Source organism: Macaca nemestrina, chromosome X, assembly GCF_043159975.1.
Source record: "Macaca nemestrina isolate mMacNem1 chromosome X, mMacNem.hap1, whole genome shotgun sequence".
Classification (NCBI taxonomy): domain Eukaryota; kingdom Metazoa; phylum Chordata; class Mammalia; order Primates; family Cercopithecidae; genus Macaca; species Macaca nemestrina.
Genome location: NC_092145.1, coordinates 47,018,430 through 47,037,318, shown reverse-complemented (window position 1 = coordinate 47,037,318; position 18,889 = coordinate 47,018,430). Strand labels below are relative to the sequence as shown.

General features: G+C 40.2%; 1 protein-coding gene across 7 annotated transcripts in view; it reads right to left on the bottom strand.

Annotated features, from left to right (window-relative positions):
- LOC105490453 (collagen type IV alpha 6 chain) overlaps positions 1–18,889 on the bottom strand; it is a 312,047-nt gene that overhangs the window by 162,947 nt on the left and 130,211 nt on the right. For all 7 annotated transcript variants that reach the window (XM_011756089.2, XM_011756095.3, XM_071088636.1 and 4 more), the window contains exon 3: positions 4,105–4,185. In XM_011756089.2, the coding sequence (XP_011754391.1) occupies positions 4,105–4,185 (81 nt within the window). The remainder of the gene's footprint in view (positions 1–4,104; positions 4,186–18,889) is intronic.

Sequence of the window (18,889 nt, the reverse complement as noted above, 5' to 3'; positions counted from 1 at the left end):
TCTGGAATTCATGGGAAACACATTTTGTGGCAGTGGAACAGCAGGATGCAGGCAGGAGATAAGGAATTAAGAAACCTGGGCTCAGTTTCACATGAAACTCAGGCTAGCTTCATAAACTCTCAAGCTAGGCATAAAATGGGGGACAAACAGCCTTTCCCTAGAGGGCAATCCAAACATTCCCCATGGTTTTGGATTATCCGTGATAATGCTTCTTTAGGTGGCATGGATAATTAGGAGGTCACCATGTTTTAGATAAACACCAGAACAATGTTCAAACAGGGAAAACTCTAAAAGAGTATTGAGGAATACTAGGCTCAGAAGAAAACAAACTGCCCCCTCCTCCCACCCCCAACTTCAGACAAACACACACTGATGGAGTATAATGCAGAGATAGCTTTCATAGCTAGTAGGGCAAAAAAAGAAGTGTTGGAAATGTCAACCTAAAATGTTTTGTTTAATCAAGTGGCAGGGGAAAAAATACCAGGGAAGAGAACAACCCGAAAGAATAGTTCTTCCAGATAATAACACCTACTCCTAAGAAAGAAAAGTGAAAGTCATATGTTAAGTTCAAATCTGAACATCTGGGTGAAAACGTCTTTATTTAACACTATGAGGCAGTTCATTTTTAAAGATTGCCATTCTCTTAAAGTTGGCTAAATAAGGTTTAGCCACTAGCAGGCTGGTGACCTTGGGCAAGTCACTTACCAGTTTCTTTATTTGTTGCATACATACAGGATTACAGCCCCTGAAAGATGTTTTGGAAACTGCAAAGCAGTGCACCAACATTAGGTAGGGACTTTTACCAGGCAGGGCATACCTTTGAGAAATCGGTTTGAGATAGCTTCAGCCAAAAACGGCTAGATTGCAGTTTTGCAGGAGTGCTAGGTGTTGTGTAAAGGTCCTGGTCTGTTCAAGAGGACTTTGGCAAATAAAAAGTACACACTGCCCAGCAAGCTGTGCGCTTGATGTTTCCCCAAGGCAGGGGACAGGCCTGCCAAGGGCTGCAGCATATCTCAGGGGTGACCCAATGTTCCGTTCCGCTCCCAGCTCAAGAGAAACAGCTTGAAATATAAATGGGGCCCTCTGCTCAGCTAAGGAAAACAGTCCCAAATCTTTCTGAAATCTGCACACAAGGGGTACTGAGGGGCTGTCCTGCAGGGTCAATAGTGCTGGGGCCAGTTTAAACAATTCTGCTTGGCCCTGGGAACATCGGAGGAAAGGGAGGATGACTAAGCAGGACCTGGTTGTGCTTCAAGCATCCACGTTCATGGTTTTCTGCATGAGCATAGGTCTTATCTATTTGGGAAATAGGACATTCCTGCTCTCGACTCATGAAATATGGCTTGGTCTGGTTCAGTAACTTCGACAAGCATTCTTCGAAACTTTAGACTTTGCAAATACATTTTTAGGAACATATTTGACAGTGTGGAGTCTGTGTCTTTTAAATATTGAGGGAAAAATCTGTGCAGTGATATTCTAATTTCCTCCATCCCCCACCCCCTCAGCCACTCAGATGTTTTCAAAAGAGAAGCCAGACTAAGGTTCCAGATGTTTGAAACCTAAATGAGGGCTCCTCATGAAATAAATCTACTGCCCTCCATTTCCAGAGATCAAAATCTTAGCCAGGGGTTTAACAATGAGGTCACTGTAGGCATGTTTGCCTGGTGTAGGACTGACGTCCGATCAGATATTTAAGATTTTATACTTTTAAAGGCTCCCCAACCCAACAAACAGCCCAGAGCTTCTCAGTTTCCTGGTTGTTGTGTCTAACTGCTTTTCATCCTGCCACAATCCATCGGGAAATGTCCCTTTGTGTCAAATCTTAAATCTCACTTGCACCGATTTGGGTCATTTTTATTTGCTGCATCTTTGCAGAGGTAAAGTAAGTCAATAAGAATCATCAGTGAGGAAAGTGGCTAGAGAATATGTCCAGGAAATTCACAGAAGAAATATAAATTTCCCGGTAATATGTGAAAAGACACTTAAACTCAGGGAATTAGAATGATTTTCACTCATCATATTAGCAAAAATATCAAGTGTTGGCAAGGGTGTAGAAACATGGGCATTTTTGTACAATGCTGATGGGAATATAAATTGCAGAATACTTTGTAGCTTAATTTGGCAGTGGCTTTGAAGGTTAAAAATGTCTATTACGCTTCTACCAGGTAATTATGATCCTTAGTGTCTATGCTAGAGATGTATCTATGCTTGAGCTAGTATCTATGCTTGAACACAAGGAGGCCTGCTCAAAGATTTTCACTGTAGCTCTGCCATTTTACAAATAGCAAAAATTTAGAAACAACCTAAGTAGCTGTCAAAAGGGGAATGGCTGAATTAAACTATGGGGTAGAGAAAAATATCTTAAGGACACGTTAAGTTTACAAAAAGGGCCCAGAATAAATACTTAGAATTCTATTTTGGACAAGAAAATCAGATAATGAGACTATTTTTAGACATATGTGTACATATCTCTCTGATTATATATGGAAAAAGATAAGAATGACAGTAGTGGCACTGAGAGAGCATCAAGGGAGATTTTTGCTTTGTCTATACTGCTTGCATGTTGTTCAAGAATGCATTCATATATTTATTGTGAATTTTTTTTTCTAGAATGTCTCAGAGGTAAGGGTATGGATCTTGGTGGCTACAGTGAGAGGCAGCAGTAGGTAAGTTGGTGACGTAAATAGATGAGAAATCAAAGGACCCAGATAAAGGCCTGGAATCTGTCATCACTTTGCTATGTGATCCCAGGAAGTAATTTTCCTTCTGAGTCTGTTTCCTCTGTACAATCAACGAATAATATGTGAAGCTTACTAAGAGACCTTCCCTTTCTCATATTTTACGATTCTCTAAGTCCATGTCTTTAATCTAGAATAGGTCTGGTCCCCTTTGATGAGAAGATGGATTTTTATTCTCTTCCTTCAAATTCTGGCATAGTTTGACATTTCACTTTACCCCAAATGTGAGATAATGAAAGAGAAGGTGGAACAGTCATTGTGTTCCCTGTTTGGCTATGGATTTGAAAGTTTGGTTGACCTGTTTATACTACTACCTTCTTTTGACAGTATAAGCCCTTAGGCTTGTTTGAGTGTGATGAGAGTGCATTCACAATGCTAGAAATGGGAAGTTATGAACTCTGTAGGATGGCCATTAATCCTGGAAACACACCCACACACACACACACACACAGACACCCACACCCACACAGATGGAGCATCCCTAATCCAAAAATCCAAAATCCAAAACGCTCCAATGAGCATTTCCTCTGAGTGTCACCTCAGTGCTCAGGAAATGGTGGATTTTGAAACATCTCAGATTTCAGATTTTTGAATTAGGGATGCTCAACTTGTGTAGGTGTCTAATTTTTTTTTCAGATTGAACCCCTTTCAACACTTTTCCTGGGTTATACTAAAACTGCATTTTTTCAGTGAAAATCATAGATACAAATATCTAGGGGCTATGCATATTCAGGAACTGATAGAAGTGCTGTGTCAATGCACTGAGTTCATTGCAATTTGCACGACAATTTGAACTGTGCATTGCTAATGAGAGACAATACGTGGACTATGTCACAACATTTTAAAACGTATCCTATGTTGTAATGTAATACCTATAAACCATTCTTTATGTATCGTCACCTATATTTCTGGACTTTATGGCTACCCTGTTCTCTTGAGTCTATCACTAACAAGCAGGGTGATTTTGGACAAGTCACATCCACAGTCTGTAGATAACAATTGGAACACCTGTTCCCCAGACTGGGAGGGAAGAATCAAGTGAGCTATGAAAATTTACACTTATCTACAAACATCATCGCAATCTGGCTCTCTACAACCTAATTGGCTTTTGGAAAAACTCCAGATGAAACTCTGAGGAAACCCTGGCATTAAGTGAATGAAGGAAACCTCTTCTTGGTACCTCAGAGACTTTGACCAATCTAACTCTGACTATCATCACTTAGCAAAGCTCCTTCCAGCTGGTCCTCATCACTTTGCTTGTTCCATGAGGTCATAAGAGTAAATTCTAAGCAGTTTATTTCTAAAGAAAACAGATAACGGCTCCCATGCAACTATTTGTCTTTCAACAATGAAATAAGCAACTTACTCTCGCTCCTTTCTCAGGAAAACACTGACAGCTCCCACTGCAGTCTTGGCCCCCACACGGCTTTCCATAAGACTTCTCTCCCTATTAAAAAAAGGAAAAATTTAATAAACCATGTGAACCAAGAAGCAATGTTGTCCCAGCAAACCTAACTCTTCGCTTCTTTACCAAGTAAATCTTTTGCGGCTTAATGATCTTATCTGATGTTGTCAGTAATCAAATGAAATAAAAACTAATCTTAAGCTAGCATCCTTTCAGGTCAGGTCTATACCTCATCAAATAAATAGCCGGTTTTGGAACTTTACTTTAGACACCTGCTCACTGGTAGAAATTCCAGGCACAATATACAACAGAATTACTTGGGGGCTGGAAATAGACTCTAGACATATTCCTGTGAAAACAGGTGTCCAGTGACTTATGGATTTGCACTCATTGATAAAATGTAGCTATAGCAGATAACTTGAATGGAATTCAAGTGCTAGATGTGTAGTGACATATGAAAATGGCTACCTTGTACTCTGCTCTCAGAATCGTTCTTTTCAAACTCCATTTCAGCACACCATTCAAACCTTACAGTGGCACTCCCATGCCCAGTTAGTCAGATCCAAATTCCTCAGTTGGTACTTTATAGTCCCCCGCAAGCTCTCTAACTTCACTTTTCCCTCTGCTCTGATTGATGGTGATGATTGCTAGCTGAATTTCTGCAAGGCCCGCACATGACCTGACATGTGCTGATCCTCACCAACCTCATCTCCTTTCTCTCTGGCTCACTCTGCTTCAGTCACACAGGAGGGCGTTCATTCTGTTCATTAAAAACATCAGGCCTGTTCCTGCCTCAGGGCCTCTGCCCTCGCTGTTCCTTTTTTTTTGCAATGTTCTTCTCCGAGATTTTTTTTAAAAATCCTGGCTTCTTTTCATCACTCAGGTCTCAGCTCAATTGTCCATTCTCAGAGAGGCCATTCCTGAGTCTCCAGTTACTTCCAATCATATAATTTCATTACCTTTTCATCATTAGACATTCTGTCTACTCCTACTAGAATGTAAGCTTCATGTAAGTAGGGACTTCATTGTCTTGTCCAACCCTGTATCTCCAATGTCTAAAACCATGGATGACACTCAAGGAATTTTTGGTGACCACATGAATGGAGTTAGGATTTGAACTCAGGTCTGACTAACTCCAAAGTCTTGACCTTAGCCCTTAAGCCTTAGTGTTTTCTAAGTCCTTTGTCTACCAGAACCTCAATACAAAGACTCAACAATAAGAAAAACTGCAATTCTGACCATATCCACCTTGGGAAAAAAGCAAAACATAAATTCTAACTATTATCTGTAACAAGAACTTTATCTCTGGGATGCATGGATTTAGAACCATCCAACTTTTTAATGTTGGATGTTTTTTTCCAAAGAGAAAGGCATATTTATGAGCTGATCTCGCACTTAATCATTCTTGCCTCTGTGTACTGTGTGCCTTTTCCTAATTCCTAGAGAGCACTGTGAATTTCTCAGATGGTCTCTTATCTCTTTAGACATTCCCACAACACTTTATCAGCACAACACCTTGGTAATAAGGTAGTGATGGCAAAGCTATGACAAAATATTACTATTTTAGATTCCAAACACCTTCCTTATACGTTCTAGTTTCTCTCTCTTATAAGCCCTTGACATGGTAAGTGCTATTGCACACTTTCCAGTTTACCTTCCATTTTATGGAATATAGGACAGGCAAGTTTTCATAAGGGTGAGATCAAGAGGTACTCTGGCAGGAGGAAGCTAGGGGCTGGGAAACAAGAGAGAACTGAGAGAGCAGCATTGAATTTTATCTTCACCTATGCTGACACCCTTGTCTAATGTTGACTACTATATTTCTTGGTATTAAGGATAATTTGTATTTCCTTCTCCATACATTCCTGTGTTTTCTAAGCAGTCTTCAACAAGCACATATAATTAATAAGAATACAAAATAATACATAATATTAAGTGATAAAAATCATCCTCTTCAAGGACGAGAACTTGACAGGTGTTGCCAAAGTTGAAATGGCATCTATTCGGAGCTATGGCTTACTTCCAAACAATGTCTGCTTGAGTGTTCCATAAAATTGGTCTATAGTAGATGAAAAGTTTCCAGACCCCTCAAACATGGAGCAAAGAGGCTGGAAGCAAGGGAACTGGAAAAGAGGGGGGCAAAAAAAAACGATAGCAGAAGCTGAACAAACCCATAAGAATCAGAAGCTAAGGTTTCTTAGGAACTCGCCAGAACAAGGAGGCAAAGACACTCAGCTAACAGACAGGAAGTCATCACTGTCCTTTGTCACTGAGGAAAGTAACCAGAGAAGCCCTGTTGGCCACAAGGCAATTTCCTGTGATGCCAGCCCTGGCAGTTTCCCCAGGAGTCTTCAATTACAGTGAGGTGGGAAGAGTGAAGGCAGGCTTCCAGGGAACATGACCAGACTAGACCTGAGAAGCCTCTGCTTTATCCTGGCATGTCTGGGGACACTCCACCCTCTGCTTGACCAGGCCATGTGGCTGGTGTCATTTCTACCTTGGAATGCTCTCCCTTTTCTCTCAAGATCAAACCCTTCTTATACCCAAGAAAATTAAAACTGGAAAGGCTTTGGGAGATCATCTAATACAGTGGTTCTTAACTCTATTCGAGCAGTACCTTATTATTTTTATTATAATTATTACTCTCCCTTGCCATCCTAAAAAGAAATTCATAGGAATAAGTTATAATAAAAATGGAAGGAAAAATTTTAAAAGCACATAGTATGCCCTAACTGTATTGCAAAGAAAAAAAAAAGAAGAAGAAAAGTCATTTGTAATAAAAAGATATGTATTTCAATATATAAAAGCTCATACATGGCTATATTAGTAGATGTCATGAAGTGGTAGTCAGAGGCCAACAGCTCTATAGAGAATTGTGATGAGTGTAACAGCCTGCTGACACAGAATGACACTGGGATGCAGTATTGATGATTCAAATATCATGAATGCAGTTGCTATTAGTAAGTGCAGTGATTCTCTCAAATGATAACTCATGGTGATGATCGTGGGTGGGGGGCGGGAAGTACAATCTTCCCTTGATTTACTGGGCAGTTTTATTCGAGAAAACCATGAAGAAATTCATTTCAATATATAAAATGTGTTTATGTTCTAGTCTTCAATAATTATAAACAGAGTTTTCATCTCCATGAATATCCAGAGGTCTTCTCTATCCTTCAGGATGCATAGTATTCAGAACACCTATCATTCCTGGCAGCCACCAAGTAAGTGTTCCCGACTCCCTGATCATTTCGACAATCACGAATGGCCTCACAAATTGCAAAATACCTCCTGGGTTGTACTTTTGTTAAGAAGTATTGGTCTAATCCAAATCACCCATTTTACAGATGATAACACTGAAGAAGATTATTTTGACTTGGGTCACACTGTTAACAAGTAGATTCTAACGCTTCTGAACATAATGCAATATTCTTCCTACTGTTCCATACCTCTCAAGGCCAAATTTAAGTTCCATATTTTCCATGACCACTTCAGCTTCAGTGAAACACAACAATACTCACTAAGTCCCATTCACTGGCTAAGTGTCACATGTTGTTATGGGAGAGTCTTTGCAATGTTCCTAAGATTGCATAGCTGAGAGTCTTGTTTCCTCATCCAGACTGTAACGTTTATAAGGGAAAAGTCAATTTATTTTACTCCTTTGTATAAAACCACAGTGTTAAGGGGCAAACCTATGTTCTAGCCAATATCTGAGGCAGTATCCCTTAATTAGGAATATAAGTTCTGGAGTCAGTCTGTACGGGTTTAAATCCCAGCTCTAATATTTCCGAGTTGGATGAACTTAGGCAAGTGACTTTATCTCTCTGAAACTCAATTTTCCTACCTGTAAAATGAGAATGGCAACAGTATCTACTGTATAGAGTTTGACTGGAGGACTCAATAAGATTAAGCATGCAAAACAGTACCTGGATCATAGTATTCACTTAGTATCAGCTATTATTATTATATTAATATTAGCTATACTAGACTACTCAGCATTTTTTGCAACATTCTGGTCTTTCTCTGGAGCTCCTTATCGAGTGCTGTGCACTGGTATGGTCATGCCAGTTTGTCTATGGCTGATGTTCACTTTGCTTGGTCAGGATGTCCATTTGGATTTGTTGATGTCTGTATATGTAATTATCAGAATCAAGAACATAACCACATTTTATAAATTGAAATGAATTTTTCATGGTTTTATTGTTACTGAATAAAAATGCCTAGTAAATAAAGGTAAAATTGTACTTTTTCCCCCCAGATCACCACCACGAATTATTTGTCATTTCAGAGAATCACTGCACTCACTTAACTTTTCTTTTTTGAGATGGAGTCTCGCTCTGTCACTCAGGCTGGAGTGTAGTGGTGCGATCTGGGCTCACTGCAGCCTCTGCCTCCCAGGTTCAACCCATTCTCTGCCTCAGCCTCCCGAGTAGCTGGGATTACAGGCACCCGCCACCACACCTAGCTAATTTTTGTATTTTTAGTAGAGACGGGGTTTTGCCATGTTGGCCAGGCTGGTCTCGAACTCCTGGCCTCAAGTGATCTTCCCACATCAGCCTCCAAAATTATTTTTAAATGCTAAAAATATTTAGCAATTAGAGTTAAAGGTTAGGGTTTGCTAAACCATAACCCTAAATATTGCTAAATATTTTAAATATAATCTCTACTCCACACATCTATCCTTTTGCTGATGCTGGTTCCTATGTCTAAAATGCTTTCCTACTCCCTTTACCACAAACAAAATTTCTATTCATTCTTTTAAACCCAGCTCAACCATCTTTTTGGTGAAGACACCCTTATACTCTGCCTCCTTCTCAGCAATTTCAGGAGCAGTTCTTACTCTCTTCTCTTTGCTGATGGAGTTTTGCAGTATTTTATTCAATTTATTTGATTCTGCCATCAGACTGGGATCGGAACCATGTCTTATGCTTCTCTGCAGCCCTGTCACAAGCAGATATTCAGTGAAGGGCTGTGAAATAACTGCTCTCAGAACAACTGAGTTACAAGTGTTAGAGATCAGCGTCACCTGGGATTCTTCCTTTCTCCTGGGTCTCCTGAAATAAAGAGTTACATCACAGTGCCTCTACCACCAACCAATAGGCTTTTCTAGGCATCACCAGTGCTTTCTTGCATGGGAGTTGGCAAGGATGACAATGATGCAAAAGGTAACCCAGGAAGCAAGATAGGAAGTAACAGAGGCTTAGCTGAAGTGATTGGATTGCAAAGGCCAATTATCTTTGTGAGCAATTTTCTCCAGAAGCTTAGGTCACAGAAGACTGTCTGTGTATAATTTTATTCTCACAATTCATTCAACAAATATTTATTAAGTGCCTAGTCTGTGCTAGGTACTGTGTTAGGCATAGGTGATAGTGGCAGTATCATACAGCCATAAGTGAAACCAAGTCCTTGTTTTCCTGGTTAAAATTTAGAGGGAAGACAAACAGTAAATGAATATTACATACATATCTGTCAGGTGATCTGTATTATGGAGGAAACTAAATTGGGTAAGAGAGTAGGAAGTGTTGGGGTTAGTTTGTTATTTTATATAAGGGAGTCAGGGAAGGCCTTGCTTACAAGGGGAATTCTGAGCAGAAAACAGTGTTTTTCAAAGCACAATCTTTGGCCCAGAATCATCAGTCCTGGGAAATTGTTAGAGTTGCAAATTCTTGTCTCCTCCACGATCCACTGAATCATAAACTTTAGGGTGGGGCTCAGAAATCTGTTTTAACAAGTCCTTCAGGTGATTCTGATGCACATAATGTTTGAGAAACACTGCTATAGAAGATGAAGGAATAAGTTATGTGAATATCTGAGGAAAGAGTATTCTAGGCAAAGGGAACAGCAAGTGCAAAGGCAGTAAATGAGAGAATATGCTTGATGTTTTGGCTACAGCAAGGAGGCCAGAATCCTGGAGTGCAGTGAATGGGGGGATGGGATACCTGATAAAGCCAGAGTTGGAGCAAGAGCCAGATCATAGAAGATTTCATAGACCAGTGTAAGAGCTTTGCCCCTGGAAATCCACTGAAGGGCTTGGAACATGTGAGTGACACCAGTTGATTTACTTTTTAAGAGGGATTTTTCAAGCTGCCATGTGAACTGTAGTGGGGCAAGCACAGAAGCAGAAAGGCCACCTAGGAGGCTGTTGTGGTAATTCAGCAGGATGATGGATGTTTACAACAGAGGGGCAGTTATAGAGTCTGACAGAAGTAAAACGATTCTAGGTATGTTTTAAAGGTAGAGCTGCTAGGATTTGCTGATGGATTGGATGTGGGATGTGACTGAAAGGGAGAAGTCAAGAATGACTCCAAAGTTTCTGTACTAGACAACGAGAAGGATGAAATTGCCATTTATTCAGATGGAGAAAACTGTTGGAGAAGCTGGCTTTGGAAGCATCAGGAATTCTGGTTTTGAGATGTGTATAAGATATTCAAATGGAGGAGTTGAGTAGATAGCTGGCTATGGAAGTCTGGAATTCAAGGGAGATGCCTTAGTCAGTGTAGACTTGACTATGTTGTGGTAACAAACCTAAGATCTCAATGGTTTAGCACACAAAGTTTGATTTATCACTTATGTCATAATCCAATAAGACAAAAGCAGCTCCTCTTAGTGGCCTTCTCCAAAGGTGACTTGGATTTCCAAGCTGCTTTTGTCTAGCAACTCCACTATCTCAGATCCTAGTACCTGCTCTTAATTCCCTATTACAGGAAGTGATACATCTCTTGTGTTCATATTCCCTTTAAAAAGAACCAGACATACTGGAAAACCTAACAACATGGAGAGTAGGAGAGAGCAGGGTTTATCTGGAGATCACCATCTCTGCTATCATTGTTATATAAAGCCAAGGGGCTAGGTGTGGTGGCTCGTGTCTGTAATCTGTAATCCCAGCATTTTGGGAAGCCAAGGCGGGGGATTGCTTGAGCTGAGGAGTTTGAGACCAGCCTGGGCAACATGGTGATACCCCATCTCTACAAAAAAATTAGACAGGTGTGGTGGCATGTGCCTGTTGTCCCAGCTACTCAGGAGGCTGAGGCAGGAGGGTCACTGGAGCCCAGGAGTTTGAGGCTGATTGTGCCACTGCACCCAGCCTGAGTGACAGAGTGACACCCTGTCTAAAGAAACAAAAAGCCTCCAAAGTAGATGAGATTACCAAGGGAGTGAAGGTAGATGAAGGGAAGAGAATACACCCTAGAATTAAGCACTGAAGCATGTCATTGTTAAGAGAACATGAGGAGGTACTTGAGAAGGAATCTGAGAGGGAGTAGCCAGTGAGATGAGTAAAGAACCAACATCCAGAGGGGCCCTGGAAAGCAAGGAGGAAAAAAAGTGGTAAACCCAAATTGTTGACAGGTTACATAAGACAAGATATGAAAACACACCAATGGATTTAGCAATGTGGTGATCTGTACCAGATAAATTTCAGTGGCTTAGTGTGGCTAAAAGCCAGATTGCAAGGGGTTCAATAGAGAGTGGGAAGTGAGGAACTGGAGAAATCCAGGATAGCCAATTATCTAAAGGGGTATTTGGAATGGAAGAAATGGCACTGTAGCCAAAGAGGGATATGGGGTAAGAAGTATGTTTAATTTTTTGTTAAGACTGGAGATATTGAAATATGTTAGTATTTTGAGGGAATATGTGTTGACACAGGAGACAGATGGAAAAATTGTTGGGGGTGACTTTAAGTGTACAAGAGAGGATGTTATCTAATACACAAGTTGATGGAATGCCCTTAGGTAAGAGAATTGAAAGTTCATCCACAGTGACAGGTGGGAAGGCAGAATACATAGATACAGATGCAGGTAGGGTAGTTGATGTGGTAAGGGAAGCATGCAGGCATTCTCTTCATCATACTTATTTTTTCCTCTCAGTGAAACAAGAATCAAGGTTATCAACTGAGAATAAGAACAGGAAGGAGGTATTGGAGGTATGCAAAGAGATAAGGTGTGACATGATCAGTTAGGAGAGCAGGGAGAAGGCATGAACTAGGGAAATGTGGCAGGACTGCAAGGCAGCTCTAAGGGCCCACTTTAGTTTGGTGGTCATGGACTTAAAGGAACATCAGTTATCAACATTGTGAGGTTTTCTGTAGACTTGTCCAGCCACATGGATACATACGTAGATTAGAGGAAGAGTTGGATTTAATCAAGGCTGGGGTCTGCTAGGTGAGGATGATAAAGGAAAAGAGGGGAAAGGGAGTCAAGGGTATATGGAAAGAAGTGATTATGATTATGGACCATAGGATCTAGGTTTCCTGTGGAAGGAACTGAGCACAGGCAGTGGGCAAGGGGCACTACAAAGGTAGTAGGATCAATGGATGATTGACTCTGGTGGGGTTAAAAAAATGCATTGGTTTTAGGATTGTGACTATGTCTCAGAAGAAAAGGTATGGTACTGTAAAGACGCTAGCCCTGTTAATATTCCACACAGTGCAAAACAAGACAGTCCTTGGAATATAATAAATTCATCTTGAATTAGCACAGTAAATGAGTGTTGAAATGGCTGCTCATTCCTGGTTTCATACAATATAATAAAACTGTCCCCTTTTAATAACTTCAGGTTTCTTCAAAATGTCTTTCACATAATATCTCATGTGATTTTCCACCGCAAATCTGAAATAGATATTTTAGATGTATGTGTGTGTGTAGAGACGTAGACACATATGCAACATTACAACGATTTATTTATATCTTCACCTACCCTCCTAGACATTAGATTCCTTTGAGATAAAGATCTTGGTTTCACTATAAGACAAATCAATGGAAATCCTTTAAGCCTCAATTTGCTGAACTATAAAATAGGGATATTTTACTTTACAGGGTTTAGTGAGGTTAAATGAGTTGATGCTCTTTGTCAAGTGCTTGGTATATTGAGAATATGCTCAATCTATATTAGCTGGTATTATTTACAATTACAGTGTCTAGTACTGTGCATGAGGATGCCTAAAAGGTTCTCACTCAATGACTAATTCCCATTTTAAAGATGAGGAAATGAAAACTCAGCTGTTAAGTGACTTTTTCAGCATAGAAAATTAACTATAAGAGTGGGGATAAGAAACCAGGTACCTTCAACTGTGTGGTTCTTGTTTTTTTGTTTTGTTTTGTTTTTGTTTATGTTGTTGTTGTTTTTTAGTGGACCTGCTGCCACTAGTTCCAGGAATTGGCCTGAAACTTAAAAAGTCAGGAAAAGAAAGATGAGTGTTGAGAGATGCCTCTTTGGGGGTCCTTTTTATCAATATTACTCTACTTACTTCACAATATTATTTGTACTGTGTGTACATTTTCTAAATAATCTTCATATATAATTCTTGTAACTACTTTTGAAACAAAGGAATTATTTTTCATATGACCATTTTCCAGATTAAAAAAAATCCTGAGTTTCAGAGAGTTGGTATCATTTGCTAGTTAAGTGACAAAGTGAAGACAGCCAAACATCTAAAAGAGAAAAATAATACAAGATACTGAGGTGACCTTCCTTCACCTGCCAGCGGCCTCAGGGTCCAGAAATTCTGAGGCCTCTTTGGCTAGATCAGACCTATCCTGGGGCCACATTCACAATAATGGCTACCGTGAGCATCTGTTATGTGCCTAGTTAAGTAGTTCACTTTTGTTATCGCACGGAACTGTTCCACCTCCACTACGAGGTAGGCACTATTACCATTATCATTTTACAAATGAAAAAACTGATGCTTCAAGGGGTTAGTTTGCCTTCCCAAGGTCAGTCAGCTAGGGAGCAGCGTAAATTCAGACCCAGGTTTGACTCAAAATCTTAGCTCTTCCCTTAAACCAGGCCCCCTTTAACATCACCCTACGTTTCTGAGCTTCTTGCTAATAGCAGAGAATCCGGCTTTACTTTGAGCAATTCTAAAACAAAACCTAAAACCTTTGCATTGAAATGTGAACACACACACACACACACACACACACACACACACACACACACACACACCACACATTAAACCAAGCTGGGTCCTGTCCCATGTTTTATGTACATTTGCCTTTTAAGAACAGCTCCCTATGAGTTCATGAATGAAAGACTCTGGGAAGAGAAGGAAGTGATCTGTGAGAGCTGGCTCCCTACCATGTGGGACTTGTCACCTATACTTTATTTTAAGGAAGAAGCTGACACCAGACATTTCTGAATATTTCAGGAAGCCATTTCCCTCCAACATCTGCTCAACTGTGTTCACACCATAGATAAAAACAACTGATGGCATCAGGGGTAGAAGAGGAACAGGCACGCCAGGTTTCACTTGAAAAGCTCTAGCCAGCCAGTATGAACCAGGGCCTGAGGGGATGTAGTACTATCCAGTTAGACCTTAAAGTAAATTCAACAAGCAAATGCTTAAGACACAAACAGGCAAACTAAATGTTGCCCATAATGTTCTTAAAATAGAAGCCTCTTTTTCCTCTGTTAGTAAGAATTTACTGAGTAGCTATGAAAGAACAACACTTCCCAAGGCTAGTCATAGGGAGCATGTGAGGAAGACGCAGATTTAGCAAATAAAAATACAGGATGCACATTAAGCTTGAATTTCAGAGAAACCACAAGTAACTTTTTAGTATGAGTATGTCCCAGATTAGTATATGTTCCATGCAATATTTGGGGATATATTTACACTTAAGATCTATTTGTTATTTAACTGCAATTCATATTTAACTGAGTCTCATCTATTTCATCTGAAAACCCTACAAGTGGCATCATGGCACACTTGTGTGACAAATTCAGTTATGAAGTGTGTCAAAAGTAATTGTTAGTAATAATAGTTAAAATACAAATTCTTCACCTTAATTTTTCAGAAAATTAAGAGAGGATTCATGTTTCTTTCTGTAATTGAGTCACTCCTACTCATTTGCATTCTGATATGCTTTCCAAAGTAGGAGGGGAAAGTAGAGTTATAACTAACATTGTAATGATTAAATTTATTCATTTACTTAGCAAGTATTTATTGAGTGCCTGCTGTTAACTGGCCTGCTGTGTGCTTGCTAGACAATCTTTAATGCACACCTGCTATGTATAATGGCACTGTGTTGGGCACTATGGAAAAAAGACAAATATTTAGAAAACGTTACTTGCACTCAGGAAACTAAAAGCTTGATACAGGAGATAACTGCAGTCAAAAGGAGAAAGTGAGAAGTATCATCGGACAAGATAAAAATGTATCCTTCTAAAACTTGGATGTGATTGTTCTGTCTTCCCTCAAAAGCCTTTGATAGCTTCCCATTACCCACAAAGTTCAAAATTTAAGCATGACATTTAAGGGCACTCAGACTTAGGCTCAACCTACCATTGCAAGTCCACCTGTCACCCCCTCTAGTCATAGAGGTCTATTTATTATTATTCCATTTTCCTGGAATACCTTTCATGTTTCCATTTCTCTCGAAATTCTAGTCACATCCGTTCTTTTTCCTTTTTGTAAAAACTTTACTGAGATAGAACTCATATATCACACAATTCATACATCCTTTCTTAAATTTCACTTTCTGTCTTTTCCAACAATAGCACTGCTAATGTTTCACTGTTGCATTTGTTGCTCACTCTAACAGCCTCCCTTTTTGACTACTTTAGAGAAACTGTGGCCATAGTTTTCCAATAAAAATATTCAAAATTATTTCAGGTGATTGAGCTGGGCCTCAATTTCCTCAGTTGCGCAATGCATGGAGAAACTGTATGTCCTTCTACATCCTGTGAGCTTACTCTTGCTACTAGACCTTAAGTATGCAGTGAGTGTCATGGCCTTCGGTGGCTTGGCACAGAGCCTGTCTGCTAATTTATAACATGATAACGTTAGGAAAATCATTACAAGTTGAAAACAAACTCCTTTAATGTTCCTAGTTGGGAGATTAAGAATTTTGTTTTTAAGGCCGGGCGCGGTGGCTCACGCCTGTAATCCCAGCACACTGGGAGGCCGAGGCAGGCGGATCACGAGGTCAGGAGATCGAGACCATCCTGGTTAACACAGTGAAACCCCATCTCTACTAAAAATACAAAAAATTAACTGGGCGTGGTGGCAGGCGCCTGTAGTCCCAGCTACCCAGGAGGCTGAGGCAGGAGAATGGTGTGAACCCGGGATGTGGAGCTTGCAGTGAGCGGAGATCTCGCCACGGCACTCCAGACTGGGCGACAGAGCGGGACTCTGTCTCAAAAAAAAAAAAAAAAAAAAAAAAAAGTTGTTTTTAAACCTACAGAAATAAGAAGGGTTGGGATTCCAGGACAGAGACTGTGTCCCATTAGAAATATCCTGACAGACTGTCTCCTCTGTTATTAAGTCCAAATGGTTAAGGGCAGTTCCATTTCTGTCTTTTGGACTAGTGGGACACAGTCTAACAAATGCCCAGTTGAGACAGATGGTGAGTTCATGTGTGTAGTTCTTCAGTAGTAGCAGTTATTAGGAAACAGAATAGGAGACAAATACAGGTCATTTACACATTTAACACACAAATAGGCAAACTAAATGTTGCCCATAATGTTCTTTTTTTTTTTTTTTTTTGAGACGGAGTCTGGCTCTGTCGCCCAGGCTGGAGTGCAGTGGCCGGATCTCAGCTCACTGCAAGCTCCGCCTCCTGGGTTTACGCCATTCTCCTGCCTCAGCCTCCCGAGTAGCTGGGACTATAGGCGCCCACTACCTCGCCCGGCTAGTTTTTTTCGTATTTTTTAGTAGAGACGGGGTTTCACCGTGTTAGCCAGGATGGTCTCGATCTCCTGACCTCGTGATCCGCCCGTCTCGGCCTCCCAAAGTGCTGGGATTACAGCCCATCATGTTCTTAAAATAGAAGCCTCTTTTTCCTCTGTTAGTAAGAATTTACTGAGTAGCTATGAAAGAACAACACTTCCCAAGGCTAGTCATAGGGAGCATGTGAGGAACACTCAGATTTAGCAAATAAAAATACAGGATGCACATTAAGCTTGAATTTCAAAAAACCACAAGTAACTTTTTAGTATGAGTATGTCCCAGATTAGTATATGTTCCATGCAATATTTGGGGATATACTTATACTTCAGATCTATTTGTTATTTAACTGCGATTCAAACAACAAATTCTGTTGTTAATTATGTACAAGGCTTACATGTGTTGATAAGGCAAAAGATGTTTTAACTTGCTCACAGATGGGGAAAGATGACACGTGGAGAAGACTAACTAGGAAAGTTGAATGCCTCATAGAAAATCCATCCCTCCTGACTAGGGGCAAAAATCAGAAGGAAAAAAAATCCTACAAAGTACAAAACCCAGCAAATACACCAGGACCTCTGTCTTCATTTGCCAAGAACAACATATTACTTTTACCTATTTTTTGGCTGCAATTTTAAGCTGTAAATACTTTCAGAAGTTAATTTTCAATTTTGCTTGCAGCATGAGCAAGACAAACCAACTTGTCACGTATGCCTGCATTTCTAAAATTAGGAGAAACAGCCCTAATCCCTTCTCATAGGCAGAAAATAGAAACAAGTCAAGTAGTCTACTTAGTTGGTGGGAACGGACTTTAAAAAGCATCGTCCTAGAAAAAAAGCACTGTATGTCATAAGCAAACTTCAAACTGCAGTTTAAGCTTTTTGGGCATAATCAAAGCCATAGGTGAAGGAGTGGTCCAGTATTTTTGTCTCTAATTCCATATTTCATGACTTCAAAGCTCATCTACTTTTCTTTTTGTTTCTAAGCACAGTGAGATGCAAAACTAATTTTTAAAAGCCCTTCTGTGGCAAGACTTTATCTTTGGTAATTCCTGTGCAAGACATAAACTACCAAATCTCATTGAAGAAGAAATAGAAAATCCTAGTAGTCCCTTAGCTATTAAATAAATTGAATTTGCAATTAAAAGCCTTCCAATAAAGGAAACTCCTGGGCTAGATGTCCTTACTGGTGATTTCTACCAACATTTAAGGAATAAATATATTGATCCTATGCACATTCTCCCAGAAAATCGAAGATGAGGGATTTTCTTTTCTCCTCCCTCCCTCCCTTCTTTCTTTCTTTCCCTCCCTCCCTCTCTCTCTCCCTCTCTCCCTCTCTTTCTTTCTTTCGAGATGAGACGGAGTCTCACTCTGTCACCCAGGCTGGAGTGCAGCACTCCGCCTCCTGGGTTCACGCCATTCTCCTGCCTCAGACTCCCGAGTAGCTGGGACTACAGGCGCTCGCTACCTCGCCCGGCTAATTTTTGTGTTTTTAGTAGAGATGGGATTTCACCGTGTTAGCCAGGATGGTCTCAATCGCCTGACCTTGCGATCCACCCGCCTCGGCCTCCCAAAGTGCTGGGATTACAGGCCTGAGCCAGGGCGCCCGGCCGACAGATGAGGGATTAATTTCTAACTCACTCTGTGAGTCCAGCATTACCCTTACAGACCAATATTTTTCAGGGATATAGATATAAAAATTCTTAACAAAAATTCACAAAATTGAGCCTAACAATATATAGAAATGATGGTACATTGAGACCAAGTTCAGTTTATTCCAGGAATGGTAGTTCGGTTTAACATCTAAAAATCAGTCAATGTAACTCACCATATTAGCAGACCAAAAAGAAAAAAACAAACAAACCTGTGATTATCTCAATAGATGCAGGAAAAGAATTTGAGAAAATCCGAAAATCCAGCCTCTACTGTGATAAAAACTCAAAGCAAACTAGAGATAGAAGGGAACTTCTTCAACCTGCTAAAAGGCATCTATGGAAAATACTACAGATATCACTGAATGCTTTCCCTGCTAAGATTGGGGGCAAGGCAAAGATGTCCACATTTACACTTCTATTCAACATTGTGC